The following is a 26,904-nucleotide window of genomic DNA, read 5'->3' on the forward strand; positions in this document are numbered from 1 at the left end:
CTTCTCTCTCTGGAGACCTTTATAGAATCATGAGTTGGACAAACACTTGGAATATAATAATAATAATAATGATAATAATAATAATAATAAATCTTTATTGTCCCATGTCCAGAGGAATTCCTCTTCAGTAACACAGTAAATTCAAAACATCAAAAGGAATAAGAATAACGAGTAAAATATCCATCCATCCATCCATTGGGACCATACTCTGTACGGAGCATCAGTGCTGCGAAAGCAGTCTCCTGGGCTATTGGGCACAATCCTGGACAGGATACTCAAATGGCTCGATCATCCAGGCAAGCTGGTACTCATTTGTCAACCTCAGAAGGACGACAGGCTGAGTCAACCCCCACCTGGTAGTAATTCAATGGCAGAGCAGGATTTGACCTTGGGCCCCTTGGATCCCAAGCCCACCACCCTAACCATTAAGCCAACACCAGGCATATAGTAGAATATGGAAGATGGAATAAACAGCAAAATGGCTAAGAATTTGCATTTAACACTTGAATTTCACACGGTACAAATGACTTTTTGAAAATGTTCTTCCCAGTAAGTGTAGAATGAAAGCTTCTCCCTGCTGTCAGTTTTTCAAATAGACCTTTCAAGAAATGACATTCATCGGTACAAACATACATCATCTTCCTTTTCAACATTTGCAACTACAGAGACTCCATACAGTTTGAAGATCCACCCATGTCAAATGATATTTGATGACCTTTATCAGTCTTGCCTTATTCCGCACGTTCAGATAACTGATTAAATACCAGGAAACCAAATTAAATGACAAAACACTGATCAGCAAGAAATTGATCAACATCCGCATCACGTGTGAGCTAACACCAAACTAGTTAAACTTTTGAGAAGATACAACGTTTAAATATATTTCTTGTACACAGAATCTGTATTTTCATCAATAGCTTGTTATCAGTAATAGTGCCCAGGTATTTGAATTGTTAACAATTTCCACCTTTTCACCATTTATGGTTACACGTTCATAATTGTGACTTTTGTCGAAAACCCCAAATCATCTCTTTAGTTTTGAACACATTCAGAGCGAGACAAAAGTCCCCACACCACTTATTAAATGTGTCAATCTCATCGAAGTACGACACAAATAAGATGATCAGAAAGCCAACGATGGCAGTGTCGTCCATGCACCAAATAAAATTAGCAACTTCTTTGAGAGCCACACATCCATTGGTGTACAGACTGAACAGTGGAGATATGACTTTCAGTCCTGACAAATCCCACATTCGTAATCTGTCTCTCCAAAAAGACCGTCTGGCGAATCCTCCCATCTGCTTTCTTAACAATCCTCTTGAATAAGTTCAGTCACTCAAAGTTTTGAGCCTCACTATCAGCCATGATCCTTCTGAGAGGAAACCGCATTTATTATAAGAAAGCTAGTTACAGTTTATAAGTTTGCTCCATGGTATCCTCCGTTGTGCAAAGTTTTTCTTGAACACATCCCAGATTTTATCTATCTACAAGGCCTTCAATCTGCAGCTTGATGGAGTACTGCTTTCCCTTCTGGCCCGGTGCCCCTGTTTCACATCTTGCTCAATGGAAAACAAGGCCTTCAAAATCATTGGAATCTCCCATGATAATGAAGCTGTGTCTATTGGCCGATGATTTTCACCTTGCAGACAGGTCGATGGTCTCTTTCTTCTACCGCCTTATTCAGGTCCACCTTTCAGGTTAGAGACTTGAGACTTGGGATACGTTAGAAGAAATTTGACTTCAGATTTCAATGGTGCCGAGCTGTTTTAAATCGTCACCAAGTTCCCAATGCTCTGTTCACATATTTAACAGTTATTTCCCTAAACTGTTCTAGCAGTTATAGTTTTCAGTTTTTTTTCAGTCTGTTTTGTGTACTGTATAGAAACAGTTCCCACAGTGATAAAGGAATCAACAGATAATTACTTTCACTCATTTTGTGCTTGATTCCCAGCAAGTAAACTTTTCCTTCAATGCTTCTTGCTCTTGACTTGATTGACGATTGTCCTCTACCTAGGCGACAACAGCGGCAGAAATGGAGGCACGTATGGACACGGGCTTGGTCAAAGGCCACGCGTACTCGGTGACGGATGTCCGACGAGTACGCCTTGGCGAGGGTTTTACTGCTTTCTTCAAGTCTGAGAAACTCAACATGATTCGCATGAGGAACCCTTGGGGAGCAAAGGAGTGGAATGGGCCTTGGAGTGATGAGTGAGTGGATGTTTGGGTGACACCCACAATTCATATGGAGTTATTGTTTTCACTGATCATACATCATGTCTATTAGCATATATATGATCCATTGCTTCAATGACCAGAATTCAGTACCAATCTTTGCGTAATTGTGAAAAACGGCTGCTGTTGTTTATGTTCTCCTTTCATGTACTTTTATATATTTTTTTCTATTGCTTCGAGAAGTATTACTCTACTGTGTATAATTTTGTGTGCTCCCTCTGTGTCCATCACGCTTTGTTCTAAAGCGTTCCTGTTGTCAAAGAATAATAAAAACGGTACCGTTGGCACTGCTACATTAAGCTCGAACTCTTGATTAAAAAGCATATTATTAAATGGACATGACGTTTTACAACTTTTGAAATTTTTCTTCGAAGTAAATCGATTAGCTTTCGCATGGGACCATTTTTATTTTTCTATGGTAGCAGGAATCCTGTAGAACAGTGATCTTCAGTATTTTTTTTAGAAGGGGGCCACTTTTGCCGATAAGACATCAATGTGAGAGCCGCCACACCACCTGCAGGACTTCAAAATGTCTGCTATTACACACGGACACACACGGACACACACGGACACCATTCCTTTTAGTTATACATGTCCTCAATCATAATGGCTACAATAGTTCGGTTAGCATTATTTTGTCAACTCTGACATTCATAAACATTTCCTGTCCTCTCATACAAAAAAGAGCTTGCACACTCCCCCATGGCATTGTCTTTAATCCTGAGAGATATCTCTACATAAATTATCAGAGAATTCAGTCTGCTAAAGCGTTATTGTGTATTAGATGATCCATGAACCCGTTGGGTTCCCATTGTGACAGCGGTTGATGAAAAAAAATATATATATTTTTTAATATTATTTAGTGGTCAAACTTTAACTTGAAGAAAATTTGAGCATTTACTCCAAGAGTCATCATTCGGCCAACCGGTTTCTCGAGGTTTATCAACTCATTCTCCATGGTTTGTGCTTGCACTTTATGGATCATCATACCAAAACTTGACTGAATCGGGAATTTTTTTGTTGCCCGATTTGAACGAAACTTGATACTGCACACCGCCAGCGAATGGTGAGTAAGGTGGCCCTAAATTTTTTGCACTGTTGTGTACCGTTTTGGCTGTATTTCGGGAACATACATACATACATACATACATATATATGAGGATTAGTGATGTAAGGGACAGATCGGCCATTTTGGAGTTAATGCCATATCGCACTATTTTAACCCTTAACCTATCATCCGAGCCTATCATAATCATATCATTAAAAAGTGTCGCTTACATCACTAATCCTCACATACATACATACTGTTTTATGGTTCTAGGAACCGTATGCATTCAAACATACAGGTGCCCCGAAGTTAGTTATGCCGTTAAGTACATGTGCAGACAGATCCCCTCCTTGTGTTTAGTGGGAAATTAAAGGGGTGCGTTGCGATGTGTTTTAGCCGCGAACGCTGCTCAAAGAGAACTCGGCGTTGTTGTTGTTGTTGTTGTTGTTGTTGTTGTTGCTGCTGCTGCTGCTGCTGCTGCTGCTGCTGCTGCTGCTGCTGCTGCTTCTTCTTCTTCTTCTTCTTCTTCTTCTTCTTCTTCTTCTTCTTCTTCTTCTTCTTCTTCTTCTTCTTCTTCTTCTTCTTCTTCTTCTTTCTTCTTCTTCCTTCTTCTTTCTTCTTCTTTCTTCTTCTTCCTCTCTTCTTCTTCTTCTTCTTCTTCTTCTTCTTCTTCTTCTTCTTCTTCTTCTTCTTCTTCTTCTTCTTCTTCTTGTTCTTGTTCTTGTTCTTGTTCTTGTTCTTGTTCTTGTTCTTGTTCTTGTTCTTGTTCTTGTGAAGACAAAACCTTAATCTCTCGGACTCGGCTCTTGTATATACAAGATCCGGATCTCCTGAAATACTAAGCACATGTACACATCCTCGCATAGACGGTGCCTTTTGAGAGCGTCTATCATGAACTTTTAAATATATTCGGAAATTTGCTTTAAAGTTTCGAAAAGTTCACATTACTATTTAAAGATTATTCCATTTATCATATTGTAATTTCGTAAATACATTATTTATTTCGTTAATACACGATGTATCGTAAATACGTAAATACATTATGACGGGTCTCGCTATTGGCTTAATCAAGGCACGTGACGAAATATCGGAAGTTGTTGTTGTTGTTGTTGTTGTGTGTGTTTTTTTTTTTTTTTTTTTAGCTGACAAAACCTTTCGGACGCTGCTCTTCGACACATTTGTTCTTGTTTTTAGTTAGGGTAATAAATCTTTATATCCCATCCAAAAACGATCCACTGTCCACCCGCTGCCTACTCGGACTCGTTTTCCGAGGCAGAATCTTCCAGTCCGCAGTTCCTTTTCGCTTCCCAAACGTTCCAATTCAACTTTGAAACTTTTTCTTGATGAGTCCAGACATGCGTGGGGGGGGGGGGCGGGCTCCCGGCATGGCCGAAACTCCCCCCCCGCCCGAAAAGGGCGGACCCATGGAAGCCCCGTCCAATCAGGGCGAACAGTGACATCAGCTTCACCAAGGCCCCTCCCCGCTGAGGGAGATCTACAAATTATGAAGCAACCCTGAGAGCAAGTAGCGTTGGAGTGAGACAGTTCGTCAGCTGGTAGCGAAAGAAAGGAGGAAGGTCGTAGAGAGGTTGCACTCTTTGGGGGTCGTTCGTTTTGAGTGTGAGAGAGCTGGGAAGACATCGACCCAACCTTAACTGGGTCTCTCGTTGGGTCCTATCTGCAGCCCTGATCCCTGCCTCAGACTCCGCTCTACTTGACCCGGGCTCCTTCGCAGACATGGTCTCCACGCGTGCGGCTGTGGACCGAGCCGCACGATCATTGACAGGTGCCGCACCATGGATAATCCCTTCCCTCCAACGTTCAGGTACCCGAAAGAACTGCGACCTCACCTCACCTCCATCTCTAGCTGCGGGGGTCCTTTGCCATACATCTGGGTTTATTTTCGTCTAAGTGTGTGGTGCCATCTTTAAGTAGAATTGCATAAGTGTTTTTATTTGATCATTGAAAATCTTGCCTGTTTTATTCCCACGTAAGCTGCTCTGTGTCCTTCTTTTGTAAGTTGATTGTAAATAAATTGTTGTACAAATGTTCCCAGTTCGTTTTTGTCTTTTCCTTCATTGGTCCAGCATGTTTCGGATCTAAGTTTAGCCGGGTCTTTATCCCTGATAATCTGTTCATTCTTGCCGGTACGTTCTTGTCATGTCTGCTCGGCTGCATCAGAACCGGAAAGGGAGTTGGTAGTTGGTAGAGTGATCCGGTTCGAACAAGGCGTACTGAGGGCGTGGTTCTCCGGTGGTCGAAACCACGTGGTTAATTAGGTAAATTGATTCTAGACAAAAAGACCCTACGCTACGCGGTGGAGGTATTGGCGTCCACCACGTTACGGAATTATCCGTGAGCGACGGGCTACAATTCCAGGAGTCTGGCGGGAGCCGACGTAACTTCCCCCACCTTGCGGTCGTTCTCGCCAATGGACCCCTGGCCCGCAAAAAAAAAAAAAAAATATATATATATATATATATATATACATACATACATACATACATATATATGATGAGAGTTTTAGTAATATATAGATGGTGCATCTTTTCTATTATGTGGTCAATAATAATTAATCTTTCATAATCGAATTGGCCTATCTTTTAATGAAGGAAAGGTACATGGAATGTTAATTTACAGACAGATTGGTGGCCTCCTTGTCTTCCACCACTTCTCATTTTCACTTAAATCCCCTTACCATCTCAAACATCCTTTAGTCCCTACCCCTCCCCTCCCCTCACTCCCAAGTTGCAATTTCAACCCCATCAGGTCATAAAGCTTGCATGATATGTCGAAGATGTATGCTCACCTTCATTCCTTTGTCTTTCTTTGCTCCCAACTATGCTTCCCCTGTATCCATTCAATTTTTCCCTTGACAATTTTTATCTGTTTGAGCTTTCAACGTCGTACCTCTTCGCTTGTACCTGTCCCCGCTGTACCTGTCTCCGCCGTACTTGTTTCCTTCTCTTTTGTATTAAACCAACAAATCGAACTGAATTTTTTTTTGGTAAAACTGAATATTTAATACTTTGATCATAAGTGCAAACTTTTCATTCCTGCCTGATCCATAAGCATATTTGCAAAGAATAATTGTTTTTTCTAATTTATTATGCATTTACTTTATACACCTTGCCATTACTTTTGTTTCCTGTGTGCTGAAGCATGTTATGTCATTCAACAAAACCTATTTAGATGCTGGTAAATGACATTTTGTATAAACAGTAGCAATTAATATTTTGTTGATATTGTTATTGATTTCCGCCGCGTTCGGCGTGCGGACGACCGTTCTAGCCCAATCGCAGTCGCGCGCCCACCGAAGGCCGCAATCCAGTCGTGGCTTTCCGGACCAACCCCGGAATCCAGCCACGGATGCCTTAAAACATCATAAACTAGTCAATTATTCTGTCCACGCGCTACAGGGTCAATCGCCGAATTGTCGATATACCTAACTATTCGCGCGGACAGAAATACCGAGAGTTTATACCTCGACGGGACTTGCACGAAAACGAGCCACTTAAGCATGCTCGTTCCGTGTGCGAAGCTGAGCGGTTTTAAATCGCCAATCCCGTCGGACAAATGATCACGTTTATCGGCCTTAATAGCCAGATAATTCTCCGAACGCACCATGGCAGTCAATGTGAGGAAATGACATGATGAGCAGGTTCACGTTCAACAATGGGGGACATTTATTTGAACAAGCACATAAGCAATCAATGGGGGGATGGGGACATGACATGAGAAAACTCTACAGCTGAGTATAAAAAAATGCAAGTATATGCAGGCACTTACACAATTCACTACTTATTGAGACAAAGCCCACAGACTTCCACACAAAACCCAGGGAAAAGAAACGGGCTCTTAAGCCTTTAATGTTCTCAGAACCGGGATGACTGGAAGGCTCCGAGAGGCCGGGCCGGTTACCTGGCCGCCCCTTGGTGGCGACTCGGTGGTCTTTGCTCGGCGACCCTTGGCGTCTCCGTCCCGTCTGTTACGCTGCCGATGCGCCAGTTGCTTGAGCAGTTCAGCTCGAGCAGCCGGGCGAGCGACTTGAAAGGCGGCTTGGTTGGTCGGGCCTGGCGACGCGCCCGACTCTCCACTTCAGACTCTGCTGGCTGCTCCAAGACTCCACAACTCCAACTGGCTGCTCCACGACAACTAGCGACCAACGAACCACCACTAACCACCACTGAACCACCAACGAACCTCCCGCGTGGCAGGCAAGAATTCTTTTCTTCTTTTCGGCATTCCAACGCGCCCTTTTATTCCCTCCGATGTGCTCCCCCACCCCCTTCCTGGCGTGCCGGGGCAATCCTAGGAGTGATTCTGTTTGTTTTCGGAGCATACTTTTTATAACGGTCACTCTTTTTAACCCGTTCTGAGGGACCCGCCCCAACCTGGCGTGCGGGAATTGTCGAGTTGTTCTTTTCGGAGCATACTTTTCGTAACGGACGTGGAGAATGTGGCTCCTTTGGCGGTGTTTGTGGAGATGGCGTGGTTGTAGAGATGTTGGTTGTTTGAAATAAAAGATAGAACAGAATAACGGCTAACTCCAAGATTCACAGCCCGGCCCACGAATAAATCCCTCTGTACATCAGTGGGGAAATCTGACCTGGAGCACACACTTATTGAAATAACTGTTCTCTGGGGAACCTGAATGGTGGTTTGCGAATTTCCACAACAGTAACAATATTATAAAAGGAGCCTTGCCTGTCTGTCATGTTATAACTTGAGAACGGATTAACGGATTTCAATAAATCCAACTATGATGGATTCAGGGGATTCCCCGGAAGGTTTGTGATGAAAAAAATAAGAATATATATATTTTTTATGGGTACATGGGCACACGTGGCGAAACTGCAAACGCCAATTTGCGACGCTGGTTATTCCCATACTCTCAGGAATCCTTTTTATTCTTGTCCTATTGATTATCCATCACAGCAAAGATTGGGATTTCCATCAGCGAAGCAACGAGTCTTATATTACATCTTGCTGAAGTCCCCTGTGACTGCCCTCCCCTCCCCCTTCCAAAAAAACTCCCATTAACTAACCAACTATTCCACAACCTTCTACAGTACTTTATTCATTTATTATTTGTTGAGATGTAGCGTATGGCTGCTTGGCTGCATAATTTTCTGGTAGCACTGCTGTGCCGCTGATGCAATGCCCCTTGTTACGAATATGCTGGTATTCATTTCACCAACCTCAGAAAGATGACGGGCTGAGTCAACCCGCCTGGTGTTAATTCAACGGTAAAAAGAGAGACAGAGCTTGATCTCAAGACCTGAAGATTTTAAACCAGCCACCTTAACCCTTAAGTCAACACCAGGTTTAACACTTTATTGTTCGGTATGAATGAAGCTCTATATACATAGGAAAGTTGCTCAGAATTCACAAATCATGAGTATTTATTTGATTTTAGATTACTGTCAGTGGTATTAATAAATCTTATTTTATTTTGAGTGATGAAAACTAGCAGAACATAAAAGTGGTAGTACAATCCTGGAAAAGGAGGGGGTGGGTGGACTGAGTGATGAGTGGGGTTGGGGGGAGATGGAAGGAGTGAGGGGGTCAGAGACAGCAAGATAGCTCAGAGGCAACAGCTCATACCTCTCGGTTCTCCTGCCAGCCTGTTAGGGAAATAGAACAGCAAAGCAACTAACCCACAAAATAAACATTTTTACAAAATATTTAATTGGCAATTGACATTTATTCATTAGTCAAAGTCTTTCTTGTGATGTCGGTCTCAGTTGAGTTACAGAAGTTCCAAAAGTAAACATACTTTTCCCAACCATTAATACCTTAATGAAGATACGACTCGTGTTGGGACGATTTCTGTTTGTTTGTTTTTTTGTGTTTTAAAGATCAGAGGAGTGGAATCGTGTGGGCCACAGTGAATTGCAGCGTCTTGGAATGACCGTAGAAAATGATGGGGAATTTTGGTAAGAGTTCAATTTCGCATCGGTTTTCCAGTAATAACCTTTATTTCTTGCTGTGAAGTCCGAAATTGTTGTCCAAGGCTCGGTTATATTAATGTTACTGTCCTTCAGGATGAGTTTTGACGACTGGTACAAGTATTTCACGGATGCCATCATCTGTCGAATCATCAACACCTCGGTGATGAGCATCCACAAGACATGGGAGGAGGTAATGCTTGTGGGACAGTGGAGAACACACGCTGATCCTTTGCAGAACCGTGCTGGAGGATGCCGGAACAACCGCTCCACGTTCCTGCAGAACCCCCAAGTGTGCAGCTTTCCAATTTTGGTTCACATTTCGAAAAACACACCATACTTACAAATTGTTTGGCTAAGCGATTATATTTATGGCAAGTATAAAACAGGATAACAAGTCCTTTTGTTTTGTCTGTTTCTGCAGTTTATGTTTGATGTGACCAAAGACCATGACACGATCATGATAAACCTACAACAGAAGGATAAACGGCACGAGAAGAAACATGGTGGTGGAGAAGCCCTTTCAATTGGTTTTGAGGTTTTCAGTGTAAGCCACTTTTCTTTAACACATCTTTCCATCTCATAATGTCTTTCATTTTGGTGTAATGATGTATTTTTTCCAACACGGAGATGTTTGTTGCCTGTGGTCTAAATGTATCAAATAATTTATTTGTAATATTTTTTTTTGTTGAGCAGACTTTTAAATGTTGGCAATAAATTTTGAACTTGAACGATAAAATGAGTAGACAGAACATTGAGTTCGTTATTAGTTTTCAATCAATCTGATGTCGGTGCACTTCCTCAAACCTTTCTCCAATACCTTGAAGTACAGTATACATAGTAGAAGCTTTAATTCTGATTTGTAAAGTACTCTTCCACAATGGTCATGACTTCCTCCACATGGGTACTATGCTTCATGTTTGGGATGAAGAAACAGTCAGGGAATGTCAAATCTGACGATCAGGGTGGATGAGTCAGGGCCTTTAAAATATTTAGTGCTTTTTTCACTTGCAAAGTGAGAGCTGCAGTTTGTGGAGAGTTGTCCTGAAGAGAAACAAAATTCCTCAACTTATCTTACCTTTATCTTGCCTTGCCTCAACTTATGCTCAAAATTTTCAAAAAAACAGACAATCACTACATCTGGTGATTTTCTTTTTCATTTTACATCCTTGGATTATAGAATGCACCACTAAGTAGTTCTAGCAACTTGGTGAATTTCCTGGTGATTTTTGTGGAGATCTCCAAGTCGTGACTGTTTTCTGAGAATGTGAGTAATTTTTTTAGCCAATTTATTTCTGATTTTCGGTTCCCATGAACATTGTCCTTCAGTTTTTTTTCTTCTAATATTTGAAAATACCATTGCCTTGTTATTTTACATGTTGGTAATAATATCATAATCATAATAATAACTTGTATATCCCGTTGTTGAACCATCGGGGGTACCCACGACTCATTCGTGAGCGTTTCTCGAGCTTCAATTTCCCTCGGGCATGGTGTGCTATTGCATCATGGGATGCTGCTGAAGCAGCTCTCAGTCAGGGCAGGGAATGAGAACTTGACCAGGGCACCGGGACAAGATGCCCTACTCTTGATGTGAAGGGTTCTGTGAGATCTTGAGCATCCAAACATGAATGCTAACAGATGGGAAAGTCAAATCTTCTATACATCTCTCCAAAAGATGTTCAGAGATTTGCTTTCATTTACTCTTCTGGTCTTTCATCAGCATTTCGATGACCCTTTTTGCAAGCACGATACCCGAGGATTTGCTCAACACATTTTTGTTTTGATTAACAATGTGTGAAGCATCTTTTGAGTCACCACTGCTCCAAGGGTCAACACTTAATTGCCAGAGAATTAACATTACGGTATATCTTTTTCCCATTTTGGAAATTGAGTATTTGCATTACCTGTCTACCACCACTTCTCATCTTTGATAAGTAAAGTTGAGTATTTATTTTGTTATAAGATTGTTTGGCAACTTCTCCTAGGATCACTTTTCATCCTTTATTTTCCTGCTTCAAAACCGTAGGTCTGCCTTTTAACTGTTTTATAAAAAGACACCCCTCACCACAGTATAACCAAACTTATTTGGTGGATATAACAAATAAATATTTCCCACGCCTCTCTTTGCCAGCAAATTGATGTAACCCTACATCATATTGATTATTATTATTATTATTATTTATATTTTTATGTAATATCTCCATGTATGCAACATCAGGTGGAACAAAACCGAGAGTACCGGATGCACTCCAATCAGGATAAAGTCGAGGGTTCCGAATACATCAACTCGTGCAGTGTGTTCCGACGTATGGAGTTGAAAAAGGGCCGCTATGTGATACTGCCCACAACATTCGATCCAAATCTGGAGGGCGATTTCCTTATCCGCGTCTTTGCGGACGTGAAATCCCATTGCCGGTGAGAGTGCACACAATTGTTCCAACCACAATTGTAAATAACAATTGTGAACAGTAAAAAAGATTTTTGAAAATATGAGAACAGAAGCACACACAGGCGTTTGTATTGCTGCTCTAAAAGTTGAGGAATTTTGTTGTGAGATTAAGAATGAGCAATAACCTGAGGGTAGCTATAGATTGCTATGAATATTTTAGGGCTGCATGTAAAGGTATGTGGGGCATTCAAAAGGTTCTATAAATGAAATACTCACATGAGTCGAAGACGTGCTAATTTTATTTTTTATTCTCAATATTGGTACGATCCCCGGTCGGTCTGGATAACTCGGTGAGCCATGTGGTGACCATATCCATCCGCCACAGCAGAGATTCCCAACTGGATCCTTGCGCCCAACATTACATTACCGTGTCTATTGAAATCTCTGTACTGGGTGAGTGACATGCCGGGGCTAACGCGGGACATATCTTATTGTCTGGCCGAGCTACCAGTGACCCGCGTCACCGGTCCCTTAGAGGTTCATGACCGCACAAATCTCTATCTCAAGCAAATTTCCCCAGAGCCGCCATATGGCCTGTTATGAGTAAACATGATGAGTCGAGGCCAAGTGCAGTTCAACGGGTATATCTGTGTGGTGTAGAAAAGCACATACTGTATTTATAATAACGATCGCATTCAATAATAAAAACTACAATTCCGATATTTAACTCCAAAACAAATACACGCTCCACGGGACGGATGATCGATGGTATGTTGGTCCTTTTGTTACGATGCCTTATGCCTCAGACACACATGACTGCAGACAGGGTATTGTGACAGGACAGCATAACTCGCTCGGTTCAAACCTGTGTATAGTTGGAGGAGCAATGGCGGCAAATGTCCAACTTGGCGATTGACTCTCAATGTGGCAAGGAAGAGGAGGAACATGATGGGAGGGGCATGATGCCAACAAGGCAAGCTTCCTTCTCAGTCGCAACAAAGTACAGCTTGCAGCAATGAGCACACAAAGCTCTTGCTCGATCTCTCTTGGGCATCTCCTCTACTTCCACCTACTCAGGTCAGGTCAGGTATGGGAGCATGTGCCAGAACAGCGCGTCGCTGCGTCCACTTTCCGCCGGTACTCCAGGGGCCTCCGTCTGGCCATCCCCCAGGCAGATGCCAGGCCCATCCCCATCTCCTTGAGATGATGGTCAACCTGCTGCAACCATGAGGCACGTGGTCGGCCCACTGGCCTCCTCCACTCATGAGACTCCCTCGCTGAGAGAATCTGGTGAGCAGGATCAGCGTCAGGAAAACGAGCCACATGTCCATACAGCCGCAGCTGACGCTCACGGACTATGCAGGTAACAAATCTCATCCGAGTCTCTCTCAGCAACCGCTCGTTGGACACAAAATCCGACCAGCGATAGCCAAGGATTCTCCGAAGAGACCTGGTACCAAAGGAATTAAGTCTCCGTCTCAGATCCTTGGTCAAAGTCCAAGTCTCGCACCCATAGAGCAAGACTGGAAGTACCAAGGACCTGAAGACTCGGACTTTCGTCCTCCCGCACAGGTACCGGCAGCGCCACACCCCATGATCCAGTGAATCCATGACTCCCCAGGCCCGACCCAGACGTCTATTGACCTCCGGCTCACAACCTGCGGAGACATGAATATCACTGCCAAGGTAAGTGAATCTATCCACGACCTCAACATCCTCACCACAAACAGACACAGACAGGACAGCAGCATCCAAGATGTCACCGAAAGCCTGGATCTTTGTTTTGACCCAAGAAATCCGTAATCCCAACGGCTCCGACTCCTCATTCAGCACCTCGAGGGCCCCCAAGAGGATGTCTAAAGTCTCCGCAAAGATGACTGCATCATCTGCAAAATCAAGGTCCGAGATCTTGACATTGCCAAACGATGCACCGCAACTTGATCTCTCCGACATCCTCCCAAAAATCCAGTCCATACAAGTGCTGAAAAGTGTGGGGGCAAGTACACATCCCTGACGAACTCCAGTAACAACTGGAAATAAGTCAGAGGCGGTACCACCACACTTCACAGCACTCTCAGTACCAGAGTAGAGTTCAGACATCAGATCGATCAGTTTCGGTGGCACCCCGCGAAGACCAAGAATCCTCCAGAGGACATCCCGATTCACTGAATCGAACGCTTTACAGAGATCAACATAGGCTGCAAGCAGCCCCTGCCGAAACTCTCGTCTGCGTTCAATGAGGACACGAAGAGCAAGGATACGGTCAATCGTTGACCTCTTTGGTGTAAAGCCTGACTGCTCTGGACGCTGGTGCTCAAGCAGATGGTGGCGAACCCTATCAAGAATTATCCGAGCAAAGACCTTGCCCGGCACTGAGAGCAGCGTCACCCCTCGGTAGTTGTTGCAGTCTTGGCGATCACCCTTCCCTTTCCAGAGAGGGACAACAAGGCCCCTCTTCCAGTCAGTTGGGATGATGCCTGTGTTCCAGGCAGAGCACAAAACTGCATGCAACGACGCGAGTGCAGCATTTCCACCAGCCTTGAGAAGTTCAGCATGGATGCCACAGATCCCTGGAGCTTTGCCCCGTTTCAACTGGTTCACCGCAGCCCGTGTTTCCACAAGCGATGGTGGACCACAGTTGATTCGAGGGTCAGCAACAGGGATTGTAACACCCTTGACGTCCAACTCGACAGCTGGGGGATCAGCCTGGTACAACCGCTCAAAGTAACCGGCCCAGCGGGCCTTCACTTCAGACTCCTCTGTCAAGAGCCTACCACTCTCTGCTCGAACTGCAGTGCTCCGAGGGATGGGCTTGGATGAACGTAATGCGCGAATTCCCCTGTAAGCGGGACGAGAATCACCTGTCCACAGGTGATGCTCTACCCCCTCACAGATTCCTCGCACATAGGCCTCCTTGTCCACCCTCAGTGCACGTACAGTTTTACGCCTCAGCTCCCTGAACAGCTCAGCTCTGCCATTCAGCCTGGCCCTGCGACTCTGGTCAATGGTATCCAGTGTCCCTTGAGAGACAAAATTCTTCTTTGCCCTGCGGTGAACTCCAAGGCATCCACCGGCAACATCAAGGACGGTGGTCTTGAAGGTGCTCCACAACTCTTCAGGACCCCCAAAGCACCCAGACCCCCAAGTGTCCACTCAGCCTGTTCGCAAACTCCTCAGCTACTCTCTCATCCCTGAGCTTGGCAACATCCAGCCTAGGCTGGGATGGTACCATTCTCCAGGATTTAAGGTGCAGCTTTAGAGTTGCTACAACAAGCCTGTGGTCAGTATTGAGGAACTGAGCACTCCGGTAGACCCTGCAGTTCTGGATCATCCTCCAACGACCGTCAATGAGGACATGGTCAATCTCCTTTGCCACACCGCCAGCGTTGGAATACCAAGTCCAGCGATGAGCTTGCGGGCGCTGAAACCATGAACCAGCCACCCTAAGTCCATGACTTCTTGCAAAGTCAAGGAACTTAGTGCTATTCTGGTTCATAGTTCCTGACCCATGGGGACCAACACACACCTCATAACCATCCCTATCAGTTCCAGTCGATGCATTGAAATCCCCCAAGACTAGAAGTGTATCTCGTCTGGGGCACTGATCAACCACAGACTCGAGTGTGGCGTAGAATGCATCCTTCACGGTAAGATCACTCGCCTCAGTCGGAGCATAAATAGAGACCAGGGAAATGACACCCAAGGAGTGACGAATCCTTAATCTCATAATACGCTCGTTGACCGGTGTTACCTCAATTATCATTGGGGTCAGCTTATTGGACACAGCTACAGCAACTCCTTGGGTATGGTAACCATCAGAGCGACCAGACCAATAGTAGGTGTAACCACCCACCATTATCTCGCCGCAATCCGGTCTCCGAACCTCAGAGAGAGCTGCAATCCCGATGTCCAAACGCTTGAGCTCAGATGATAACAGAGACAGGTGATCATCCTCTCTTAGGGATAGGACATTCCAGGCACCCACCCGAAGGGACCGCCTCAGGTTAACCCAAGGAGACCACCGTCTGGTGGACGACACCTCAGCACCACTCCGACACACTCTCCCGCAATCTGACCCAGGGATGTTACCCCGTGGTTTCCCTCCTATCAAAGATTGGGGGTCCCGAAGGCTTTGCCCCAATCCCATCATCCGGTGAGCTGCCCTGCGAAGGGAAGCTGCACAGGAGGTACTCCCACGGAGTGGGTTTTCAGATTTTTTTGCGTTTTTGCGTTTTGCGGAATGAAGCGTTTTACGGTGGCTGGAGTGCAAATCCTGCCACCAACCTCCTAATAAGAAGTAACCCAACTGCAGGAGGACGTCCGCAGACACAGTTGGGCACTAGATATGGATGGCCGTTGGCTCACAAGGAGCTCCTCCGCCCTTTGACAGGTTTTGTTTTTAATCCTGCTGGGTGTCCATATCCAAACACCCTCCTCACCAGAAAACCTGGTGGGGGAGACGGTTTAGTCGCCGACAACCCGACCATGGAACAGGTTAGTACAGGTTTACATGGTACCTGTAGCAGGTCACAGATCGAACCTGACCTGACACATGACACGCCCACCTACTGGGCGTGCCTATATTCCCCACAGCCCCCACCTTAGTTTGTGACACACTTCTCCCCTCCTTGCTCGCTTATCATTGGTCGATGGCCTGATTCTAGGGCGGGCATATCATAGCCTCGCCTAACCCCCTATCCGGCCGAGCCAGTGATGTCATAGGCTCTGCTAAATGGGGCCTGTTCCTCCTGCCTAAACTTCTGGATTATGACCTAGCGAACCTTTTTTTTTAATCCACATTTAACAGTCAAACAAGGGGAAGAACATGAAATGAATGTCAAGCGGGATGTAATCCATTTTTAGGCACCCACTGGAGTGGGTTTCACGTGTCTTGCTATCCGAAATCGCGACGCATATCTACCATAACATTTAATTACCTTCACGCTTACTCTAAACACTCATAATGGCAATAACTGCACTGTAAGAAACATTTTATTATTTTATTTTAATAGCCATATCCGCACCAATATATAAGAGTGGGTAAGTAGTAAGAAAACATTATTGCTTTGTTGGAGGCCACAAAGGAACGATCTTGGGGTTTGAAGCATGCTTTTTCAACATGGCAGCTGTCTTTTGAATGTTGTTACTAACGTTACCTTATTTATCTCACTTTGATTTTCGTTTTTCTTTTCCCTCTCCTCCAGTGAGCTAATTAAGGACCAACCAGATCAAACGTGCTGGACAGGCCTGTGTGGTTACCCTTCATACGTTACTTCCATCCACCTCATAAAGACTCTTGGCCTTCCGGGCTCAGGTGTTGTCTCAACTTCTATTTGTTTGCTCACACATTGCATCTCCAAATCATTTTTCTCATTTTCTTCTTTGCTTTCTTTATTTTGTGGCTGGGTGACACAGTCCCTTTCCTTTTCATGAAATAAATCCTGACCCTAAACGTTTTATCACGATCATTGTTACTATCACGTCGCTTGTCGTCTTCCTCAGATATCAGTCCTCTCGCAAAGATCTCATGTGGTGGTGAGAAAGTGAAATCTTCCGTGCTTGCGGGGAGCAGTCCAGAATTTGAAACCAAGGGCCTCTTTTATCACAAAAAGCCAAACAAGCCCATCATAATCGAGGTACATAATCTCACCTGCTTCCTGGCTTATCCAGGATCTGTTTTGATAAAGGTTCTTGTGGTATGACGACAAAAGTGAAAACATCTTTTACCTTAATAAAAGCTTTTTTTGGCATATATAAGATTTGGGGAAGGAGGTGCAGGAGGGAGAGGTTTTACTAGTTTTTGTGTAACTAGTGTGTTCCGTTACAATGACCACCATGCTCTATCTTTATTGTACTGTTACATGTCATAAACTTGTTCTGTACACAAACATAATAAATATTTAGTTCCTATGGACAGTATATATCCTTCCAAACTCCTTTCAAGCCTGGTGTTGGCTTGGTGGTTAGGGTGGTGGGCTTGGGATCTTAGGGTCCTGAGTTCAAGCCCCATCAGCTGCTGAATTAATTAACACCAGATGGGGTTGACTCGGCCTGTCATCCTTCCGAGGTCAGCGAAATGAGTGAACTGGAAATAGGGGCATTTCATCAGTGGTGCCCCCACACTCGGTAGCAGTGGTGATGCACTGTTGATCATTGCCAGTTGAAAGCATTAAATCATGCCACCACAATAAGTGGAAGTATTTAAAAAAAAAAAACCCCCCTTTGTCTTTCATCTTTCATTTCATGAAAAAAATGAATAATATTAATCGATTGATTGATTAATCAATAAATCAAAAACAAACACTTGTTCATTGCCATGTCCAAATATCGCTTTCCTAGTTCAAAAGGTGCCTGAGATATTGCCCAGATGAGAAAGAAAATAAATAAATCGATAATAATCAAGTAATTAATTGATTAATCAAAAAATGAAAAATACTGCTTCAGCCAAAGCACATCATCAATTTTGTCCCCAAATTTCAGCTTCCTCGCTCTAAGGATGGCTGAGATATTGCCCGGAGAAACAAACAAGAAAGACGTCATGCATAGCACGATACTTGCGAAATCCATAAAATAAATTTCACCTTAAATAATAATTGGTGGTTGAATTCAATGAGAAAATACACAAATCCTCTTCAAATTTCAAGTCAAATGAATGAAAATTGACAATTGTGGAAATAACTGCCGACTTTTTTGGCCGATGTTGACCCTTTGGCCTGTGTTGACCTCAAAAATACTTGTTCAATGAATTCAGTGACCTGATATGCAAATCCTCTTCAAATTTCACGTCAATGAGATGAAAATTGAGGATTTCAGAAATTGCACCTAAATTGTTCACTTTTGGCCTATGTTGACATTTTGGTCCAAATTGACCTCAAAAGTAATTGGCTGGTTTAAATCAGTGACCGAAAATATAAATCCTCTTCAAATTTAAAGTCAATCGGATGAAAACTGAGGATTTTAGAAATCTTACGTAAGTTGTTGACCTTTGGCCGATTTTGACCTCAAAAATAATTGGTGGTTGAATTCAGTAATGTCCTTTGTAAATCCTCTTCAAATTTCAAGTCAATGAGATGAAAATTGAGGATTTTAGAAAGTCCACCTTAGTTGTTAACTTTTGGGTGCCATCTGCTTGGAAATCTGCAAACATTACTCCTCCTCCTCTTCTTCTTCTTCTTCTCCTTCTCCTTCTCCTTCTCCTTCTCCTTCTCCTTCTCCTTCTCCTTCTCCTTCTCCTTCTCCTTCTCCTTCTCCTTCTCCTTCTCCTTCTCCTTCTCCTTCTCCTTCTCCTTCTCCCTCTCCCTCTCCCTCTCCTTCTCCTTCTCCTCCTCCTCCTCCTCCTCCTCCTCCTCCTCCTCCTTCTCCTCCTCATCCTCCTCCTTATCCTCCTCCTTATCCTCCTCCTTATCCTCCTCCTTATCCTCCTCCTTCTTCTCCTCCTTCTCCTCCTCCTTCTCCTCCTCCTTCTTCTCCTCCTCCTCCTCGTTCTCCTCCTCCTCCTTCTCCTCCTCCTTCTCCTCCTCCTTCTCCTCCTCCTTCTCCTCCTCCTTCTCCTCCTCCTTCTCCTCCTCCTTCTCCTCCTCCTTCTCCTCCTCCTCCTCTCCCGTTAGGAGTCTCCATTTCGCTCTATCCTCCACATCTTCCATTGACACTCCAACCACCCGCATGTCCGCCCTCACCGTATCCATGAACCTCTTCTTTGGCCTTCCTCTTCTCCTCCTGCCTGGCGGCTCCATCTTCAACATCCTTCTCCCGATATACTCCGCTTCCCTCCTGTGCACATGTCCAAACCATCTCAATCTCGCCTCTCTCACTTTGTCTCCAAACCGTCCTACCTGTGCAGCCCTCCAATATACTCATTCCTTATCCTGTCCATCCTCGTCACTCCCAACGAGAATCACAGCATCTTTAACTCTGCCCCCTCCAGCTCCACTTCCTGTCTTTTTGTTAGTGCCACCGCCTCCAAACCATACAACAAAGCTGGTCTCACTACCGTCATATATACTTTCCCCTTCACTCTTGCAGCTACCCTTCTGTTACAAATCACTCCTGCAACTCTTCTCCACCCACTCCATCCTGCCTGCACTCTCTTTTCACTTCTCTCCCATACTCTCCGTTACTTTGGACAGTTGATTCCAAGTATTTAAACCCGTCCACCTTCCCCACCTCAACTCCTTGCAACCGCACCATACCACCACCCTCCCTCTCATTTACGCACATGTACTCCGTCTTACTCTGACTGACTATCATTCCCCTTCTCTCCAGTGCGTACCTCCACCTCTCAAGGCTCGCCTCAGCCTGCTCCCTACTCTCCCTACAGATCATGATGTCATCCGCGAACATCATAGTCCATGGAGACTCCTGTCTGATCTCGTCCGTCAACCTGTCCATCACCATTGCAAACAGGAAAGGGCTCAGAGTCGATCCTTGGTGCAATCCCACTTTTAGCTTAAACCGGTCCGTCATTCCTACCGCACACCTCACCGCTGTCACACTGCCCTCATACATATCCTGCACCATCCTCAGATACTTCTCCACCACTCCCAACTTCCTCATACAATACCACAACTCCTCTCTTGGCACCCTATCATAAGCTTTCTCTAAATCCACAAACACACAATGTAACTCCTTCTGGCCTTCCCTATACTTCTCCATCAACATTCTCAAAGCAAACATCACATCAGTGGTGCTCTTTCCTGGCATAAACCCATATTGCTGCTCACAGATCATCACCTCTCCTCTCAACCTAGCTTCCACTACTCTTTCCCACAACCTCATGGTGTGGCTTAACAACTTTATCCCTCTGTAATTTCCACAGCTCTGCACATCACCCTTATTCTTGAAAATCGGAACCAGTACACTTAATCTCCACTCCTCCGGCATCCTCTCACTTTCCAAGACTTTATTAAACAATCTGGTTAACAACCCCACTGTCATCTCTCCTAAGCACTTCCATGCCTCCACTGGTATGTCATCTGGGCCAACCGCCTTTCCACTCTTCATCCTCTTCATAGCAGTCCTCACTTCATCCTTACTGATCCACCCCACTTCCTGATTCACGATCTCCACCTCTTCCAACCTTCTCTCTCTCATTTTCTTCATTCATCAGCTCCTCAAAGTACTCCATCCACCTTCTCAACACACTCTCCTCGCTCGTCAGCACATTCCCATTTGAGTCCTTTATCACCCGAACCTGCAGCACATCCTTCCCAGCTCGGTCCCTCTGTCTTGCCAATTGGTATAAATCCTTTTCCCATTCTTTTGTCTCTAACTTCTCATACAGCTCGTCATATGCCTTTTCCTTGGCCTTTGCCACCTCTATTTTTGCCTTTCGCCGCCACTCCTTGTACTCCTGCCTACTTTCTTCATCTCTCTGACTATCCCACTTCCTTTTCACCAACCCCTTCTTCCTTATACTTTCCTGTACTTCCTCGTTCCACCACCAAGTCTCCTTATCTTCCTTCCTCTGTCCAGATGTTACACCAAGTACCTTCCTAGCTATCTCCCTCACAACTTCTGCTGTAGTTGCCCAATCATCCCACCCATCTTCACCACCATCCAACGCCTGTCTCACCTCCCTAAATTTCACGCAACAGTCTTCCTCCTTCAGCTTCCACCATCTGGTCCTTGGTTCAGCCCTCACTCTCTTCCTCAACCTCACCTCTAAAGTCATCCTACAGACCACCAATCAATGCTGTCGAGCTACACTCTCCCCTGCCACCACCTTACAGTCACTAATCTCTTTCAGGTTGCATCTCCTGCTTAAGATGTAATCCACCTGTGTGCACTTTCCTCCACTCTTGTATGTCGCCCTGTGTTCCTCCTTCTTCTTGAAATACGTATTTACCACTGCCATTTCCATTCTTTTTGCAAACTCTACCACCATTTGCCCTTCCACATTTCTCTTGTTGAGACCGTACCAACCCATCACCTCCTCATCCTCTTTATTCCCTTCCCCAACATTCCCATTGAAATCTGCTCCAATCACCACTCTTTCATCCTTGGATACACTCTCCACCACTTCATCTAACTCACTCCAGAAATCTTCTTGATATTCCATCTCACACCCCATATGTGGGGCATATGCACTGATGACATTCATCATCACCCCTTCAATTTCCAACTTCACACTCATCACTCGGTCAGACACTCTCCTCACCTCCAATACCCTCTTGACATAATCTTCCTTCAGGATTACCCCGACACCATTTCTCGTCCCATCCACACCATGGTAGAACAGTTTGAAACCACCTCCAATGCTCCGAGCCTTACTCCCCATCCACTTGGTCTCTTGTACACACAGTATGTCCACCTTTCCTCTCTCCATCATATCAGCCAACTCTCGCCCTTTGCCAGTCATAGTCCCAACATTCAGAGTTCCAACTCTCACCTGCACACTTCTACCCTTCCCCCTCTCCCACTGCCTCTGGACTCGCCTTCCCCGTCTCCTTCTCCTCCTTCGGCCAGCAGGAGCACAAATTCCACTGGTACCTTACTGACCACCAGTACCGGTGGCGGTCGTTGGTAACCCGGGCCTCGACCGATCCGGTATGGAAATTCGTTTTGTTGTCCGCATCATGATTTGGCATAGGTTTTTACGCCGGATGCCCTTCCTGACGCAACCCTGGTCGCCTCTTACGACACACAGGGATATGGTACACCTATTCTAACCGGGGCATACACCGGGCCCAGTACAACTGGTACTCATTTCGCCAACCTTGGAAGGATGACAGGCTGAGTCAACCCCCTGGTGTTTTCGACTTGGTATACATATATATATATATATATATATATATATATATATATAAAAATATATATATATATATATATACATATACATATATATACATACATACAGATATATATATATATATATATATATATATATATATATATATTTTCATATACATGTATACATATATATATATATATATATATATATATATATATATATATATATATATATATTAATTCAGTGTCCCAACGGGGCTTGAACTTAGGACCTTTTGGGTCCCAAGCCACTGCCCGAACCACTGCGCCAAACCCAGGCTTAAGGCTCGGTCACACCTTGACGTTTTAGCCAGCGATGGCAACGTATTAAAATTTATGTAAAACGCTGGCTTACATTGAACTTTTGATGTTTTTTTTTAAAGATTCGGACGTATTCATAGCGACTTGGTCTTATGTATAATGCATTGGTAACGGACACAGAACGTTTCGTTGTGTTATAGATAACTTATGCCAACGAATGCTGAACCTGTTGTCGGCCTACACAACTGATGCCCAACGATAGTCTCACTTAGGCATAGCGCGTTGCACGCATCGCCGACGAGGTCGTGACGTAGCCTATTAAAAGGCTGACGCACAACGATTCGAATCATAACTGCCGTAGAAATGGAAGTGTCAAAATCGCGGTCACACCTTGGCGATCTTGCCAGCGTATGCCGACCTAAAAAAAAAATGTGTCTAAAACGTTGGGGCACGTCAAATACGGCATGAGTAAGTTTGGTATACGTGAGTACAACGCTAAAGTACGCTATCATACGTCGAAGTAAGTAGAGTACGTCAAGAAATTTTAAACATGTTCAAAATTTTACGACGTACTTGGCGTATGACACACGTTCCGCATGCGATGGGGATAAGTTTTACACACGATATGTGGACGCTTACACACGTCCACAAAGGCTACTTATAAGCTACTCATAAGTCGAAACACATCGCGGTAATGTCTTTTTTACGCGAAACTTATTTCTAACTTATGTTTGACGTGCTTTGAACCAATTCTTTACATAGTCCCAACACACATCGACGTATGTATACGTATTCCAATGACGTCTGCCGGTCGACAAAAAAAAAAATGAACGTGTTTCTAGCTTACAACTGCCATAAAAGACGTGTTCCCAGCGGTTTTGGGAATTGGTATATAAAAATGCTGCTCATAAAAGGGGAACCCAACAGTGTTTTCGAGTCCTTTTTAAGTCGATGTCCATGTCAGCAGTAACAGTATCAGTATCAGTATTAGTATTAGTATTAGTATTAGTAGTAGTTTGTTCATGTTGGCAGTAGTAGGTGAGTGTGAGGGGGAGGGTGTGGGTTATGATGGATCGTCCTTCCGTCCGCGTGTCCACGGGTAGGTTCATAGGCTGCCACTCAACGATTTAAATGGCTGCATCTCCACTATTGAAAGTCGACGCTTGCGCTCAACAATTGGATTTTTTTTACACTCAACGACTTTTAAACGGTACCACTCAGCTATTTTCATTGTTTACAATGAACGATTTAAATTGCTGTCACTCGCCTTTGTTTTTTTTTTTGTTTGTTTTTTTGACGCTGGGGTTTGGAAATTTGAAGCGTTTCTTCTGAACGTGTTAAAACGCTCAAACTCGACTATTTTAAATAGACGCTGCCGATGGACAATTGGAATCATAGCCAAACTAGACATCGAAGTGTGAACATCCTCGTCATGCCGAAGAAAAGTTTGAAGAATGCTGCAAATAAGTGTCCTGGCCGTGGCCGTGGACGCTGACGCAAGGACGATCCATTATACCGACGTCTTTCAGCCTATGAGTAACTTAAAAGTAACGTCTGTCGATGTGTGGCAACGATCGCGTAACGTGCCAACAACACGTTAATCATAGGTTAGAAATAAGTTTCGGGTACGCTAAACACTACCTCGGCGTGTCTCAACTTATGATTAACTTACAAGTAGCATGTGTTGACGTCTGTCAACGATCGCAGACCGTGCATACAACTTGTGGCCAGCGTAGCGGAACGTGCGAGTCATACGCCGGCATACGTCGTGAAATTTCAAGCATGAAAAAATTTGAGTACAACCGAAAAGTACAACGTTTAAAGCCAGCGTACTACGACGTATGGCAGTGTTTTTCAGCGTGCTCTCAATGTTATCAAAACTTACCCATAACGTATTCAACGTGTGCCAGCGTTTTAGAAAAAAAATTCAAAAATCGGCATACGTTGGCTAAAACGTCAAGGTGTGACCGGGCCTTTAAATCAGCAAACATTACTGCCCTGCATAAATAAGGTGCAAAAACAGATCTCTGCAACTACAGACCAATCAGCCTTCTCCCAATCATCAGCATGGTTATGGAATCCATCATTGTTTCAGACATTAAATCCTTCCTCTTCTCCAATGGCTTAATTTCCGATCATCAATTTGGTTTCAGACCAGGTCACTCTACCCTGGATATGCTGCTTCTGCTCTCCCAAAAATGGATGGAGGTACTCAATGCCAGACATGAAATCAGAGCCATATCCGAGACATATCGCGTGCTTTTGACACAGTCTGGCACCCTGCCCTGCTCACCAAACTCTCTTCCCATGGTATCCAAGGCCATCTCCACTCATGGCTTGCAGGCTTCCTCTCCTCTCGCAGTCAACGTGTGGCCCTAAATGGAGTTTTCTCATCCCCTCTTCCTGTCAAGGCTGGAGTTCCTCAAGGTTGCGTTCTGGGCCCTGTTCTTTTTCTGGTTTTCATCAATGATCTCTCTGACTCTCTGGAAAATTCTTTTTATCTCTGCTGATGACTCCACCCTCTGCCGTACCATCTGTCATCCCTCAGACTGGCAAGCAGCAGCTTCTTCACTCTCTGCAGTTCTGGATAAAATCACAAACTGGTCCAACACGTGGAACATGTCTTTCAATCCTGACAAATCTCACACTCTGACTTTGTCTCCCTGAAAGGACTGTTTGGAAATGCCCCTCCCCCGCCCCCAATCTATTTTCTCAACAACCCTCTGGAAGAAGTCCTTTCATTCAAGCTTCTGGGTCTCACGATCTGCCATGATCTTTCCTGGAAAAGCCACATTTCCAACCTGGCCTCCAAAGCCAATCGCCGACTGGGCATCGTCATGCAAAGTCCTTCCTCGGCCCACCTGAGTTCCTCACCACATACAAAGCATTCGTCCACAGCGTGATGGAGTACTGTTCTCCCCTCTGGGCTGGTGCTCCTGCCTCTCATCTTTCTCGGCTTCATGCTGTGGAAACCAAGGCATTCCGGATTATTGGTATCTCCCGCGATGAGGCTGAGTCTTTGAGCCTCTCACTCTCTCACCGCAGGCAGGTCGGTGGTCTTTCTCTCGTCTACCATCTCCTCTCCAGTCTTGCCCTCCCCTTTTCTGTCTCCCCCCCATATTTCCGCAAGGCATTCAAGGTCCGCCAGCAACCCCCTTCTGGTAAAACTACCAAAATCACGAATCGCTGCTCACCTTCACTCTTTCATTCCTCTTTTTTTTCCCGCCTTTGGAATAAACTCCCACACTCTTCAATCCCATTCTTCCCTGCAGGTCTTCAAAACAGCTGTTCACCACCACCTCTTATCATCCCCCATCCAAAACCTCGATCTTTTCTACCCCCGTTAATCCAGCCCAAACCCACTTCCTTCAAATTCCGTGCTTTCCCTGCCTTCCTTCCTGAAAGTCCTGTGGTGTCCTTCTTGCATACCTCATATTCCCTGCCTCATTCCTCACCCTTCCACAGATCTCCTAATGCCTCTGTGCCCCACTGTTTTGTCCTTCCCTCTCCTGCCCCTCTTGTCTCCTGCCCCCCTTGTTGTGCATTGTGTGTTAGCTCTCATACCAGTCTCGACAATTCATTCCAATTTTTTTTTTTAAACAACACCTTCGTTGTTGACCTTTTGGTCCATTTTGACCTCAAAAATAATTGGCTCGTTGAAGTCAGTGACCTGAAATATAAATCCTCTTCAAATTTCAAGTCAATTGGATGAAAATTGAGGATTTTAGAAATACTACCAAAGTTGTTGACCTTTGGCCTTTGTTGACCTTTTGACCTCAAAACCAATAGTCTTCTTCATTGTGAGGAATTCTATCATGTGGTGAAGTTTCGTGAAGATTGGTTTAAAATTGTGACCTGCAGGTGATAAACATACAAACAAACAGACAGACAAGCCGGTAGGCGGCGATGGGTCGCCGAGCATGGAAACTATAAGATATAGAGCAAAATGGATGTCATATAGCGGATAGGGAATCACCTTAAGATTATGCATGTCAAATCTCATGCAGTTCCATCTGTATCCTACTCCAGATAACTACTTGGTATCCATTTGAGTGAAAAGTACCGAAAATGCGGTTTGAAATCGGAAATCCCCAAAATTCGAGGGGGTGCTGTGCGTGAACAAAGATCTAAATCGAAAATCTGGCTTGATCGTTTGTGCACAATGTATTCAAGACGATTAGTGTGAATTTTCATGACAATCCGACCATAACCCGAGGAGGAGTAGCATTTGGCGTGAAGGCACCTCCAGGTCT

General features: G+C 44.5%; 1 protein-coding gene across 1 annotated transcript in view; it reads left to right on the plus strand.

Moving 5' to 3' along the window:
- LOC147023001 (calpain-5-like) overlaps positions 1-26,904 on the plus strand; it is a 53,952-nt gene that overhangs the window by 17,590 nt on the left and 9,458 nt on the right. Inside the window, exons 6-12 of the mRNA XM_085888010.1 lie at positions 2,015-2,208; positions 9,142-9,219; positions 9,328-9,523; positions 9,656-9,778; positions 11,453-11,649; positions 16,828-16,937; positions 17,126-17,259. Coding sequence (XP_085744136.1) covers positions 2,015-2,208; positions 9,142-9,219; positions 9,328-9,523; positions 9,656-9,778; positions 11,453-11,649; positions 16,828-16,937; positions 17,126-17,259 — 1,032 coding nt within the window. The remainder of the gene's footprint in view (positions 1-2,014; positions 2,209-9,141; positions 9,220-9,327; positions 9,524-9,655; positions 9,779-11,452; positions 11,650-16,827; positions 16,938-17,125; positions 17,260-26,904) is intronic.

The sequence above is a fragment of the Eptatretus burgeri genome, chromosome 7, assembly GCF_056783735.1.
Source record: "Eptatretus burgeri isolate ZD-2024b chromosome 7, Ebu_testis_v1, whole genome shotgun sequence".
Lineage (NCBI taxonomy): Eukaryota > Metazoa > Chordata > Myxini > Myxiniformes > Myxinidae > Eptatretus > Eptatretus burgeri.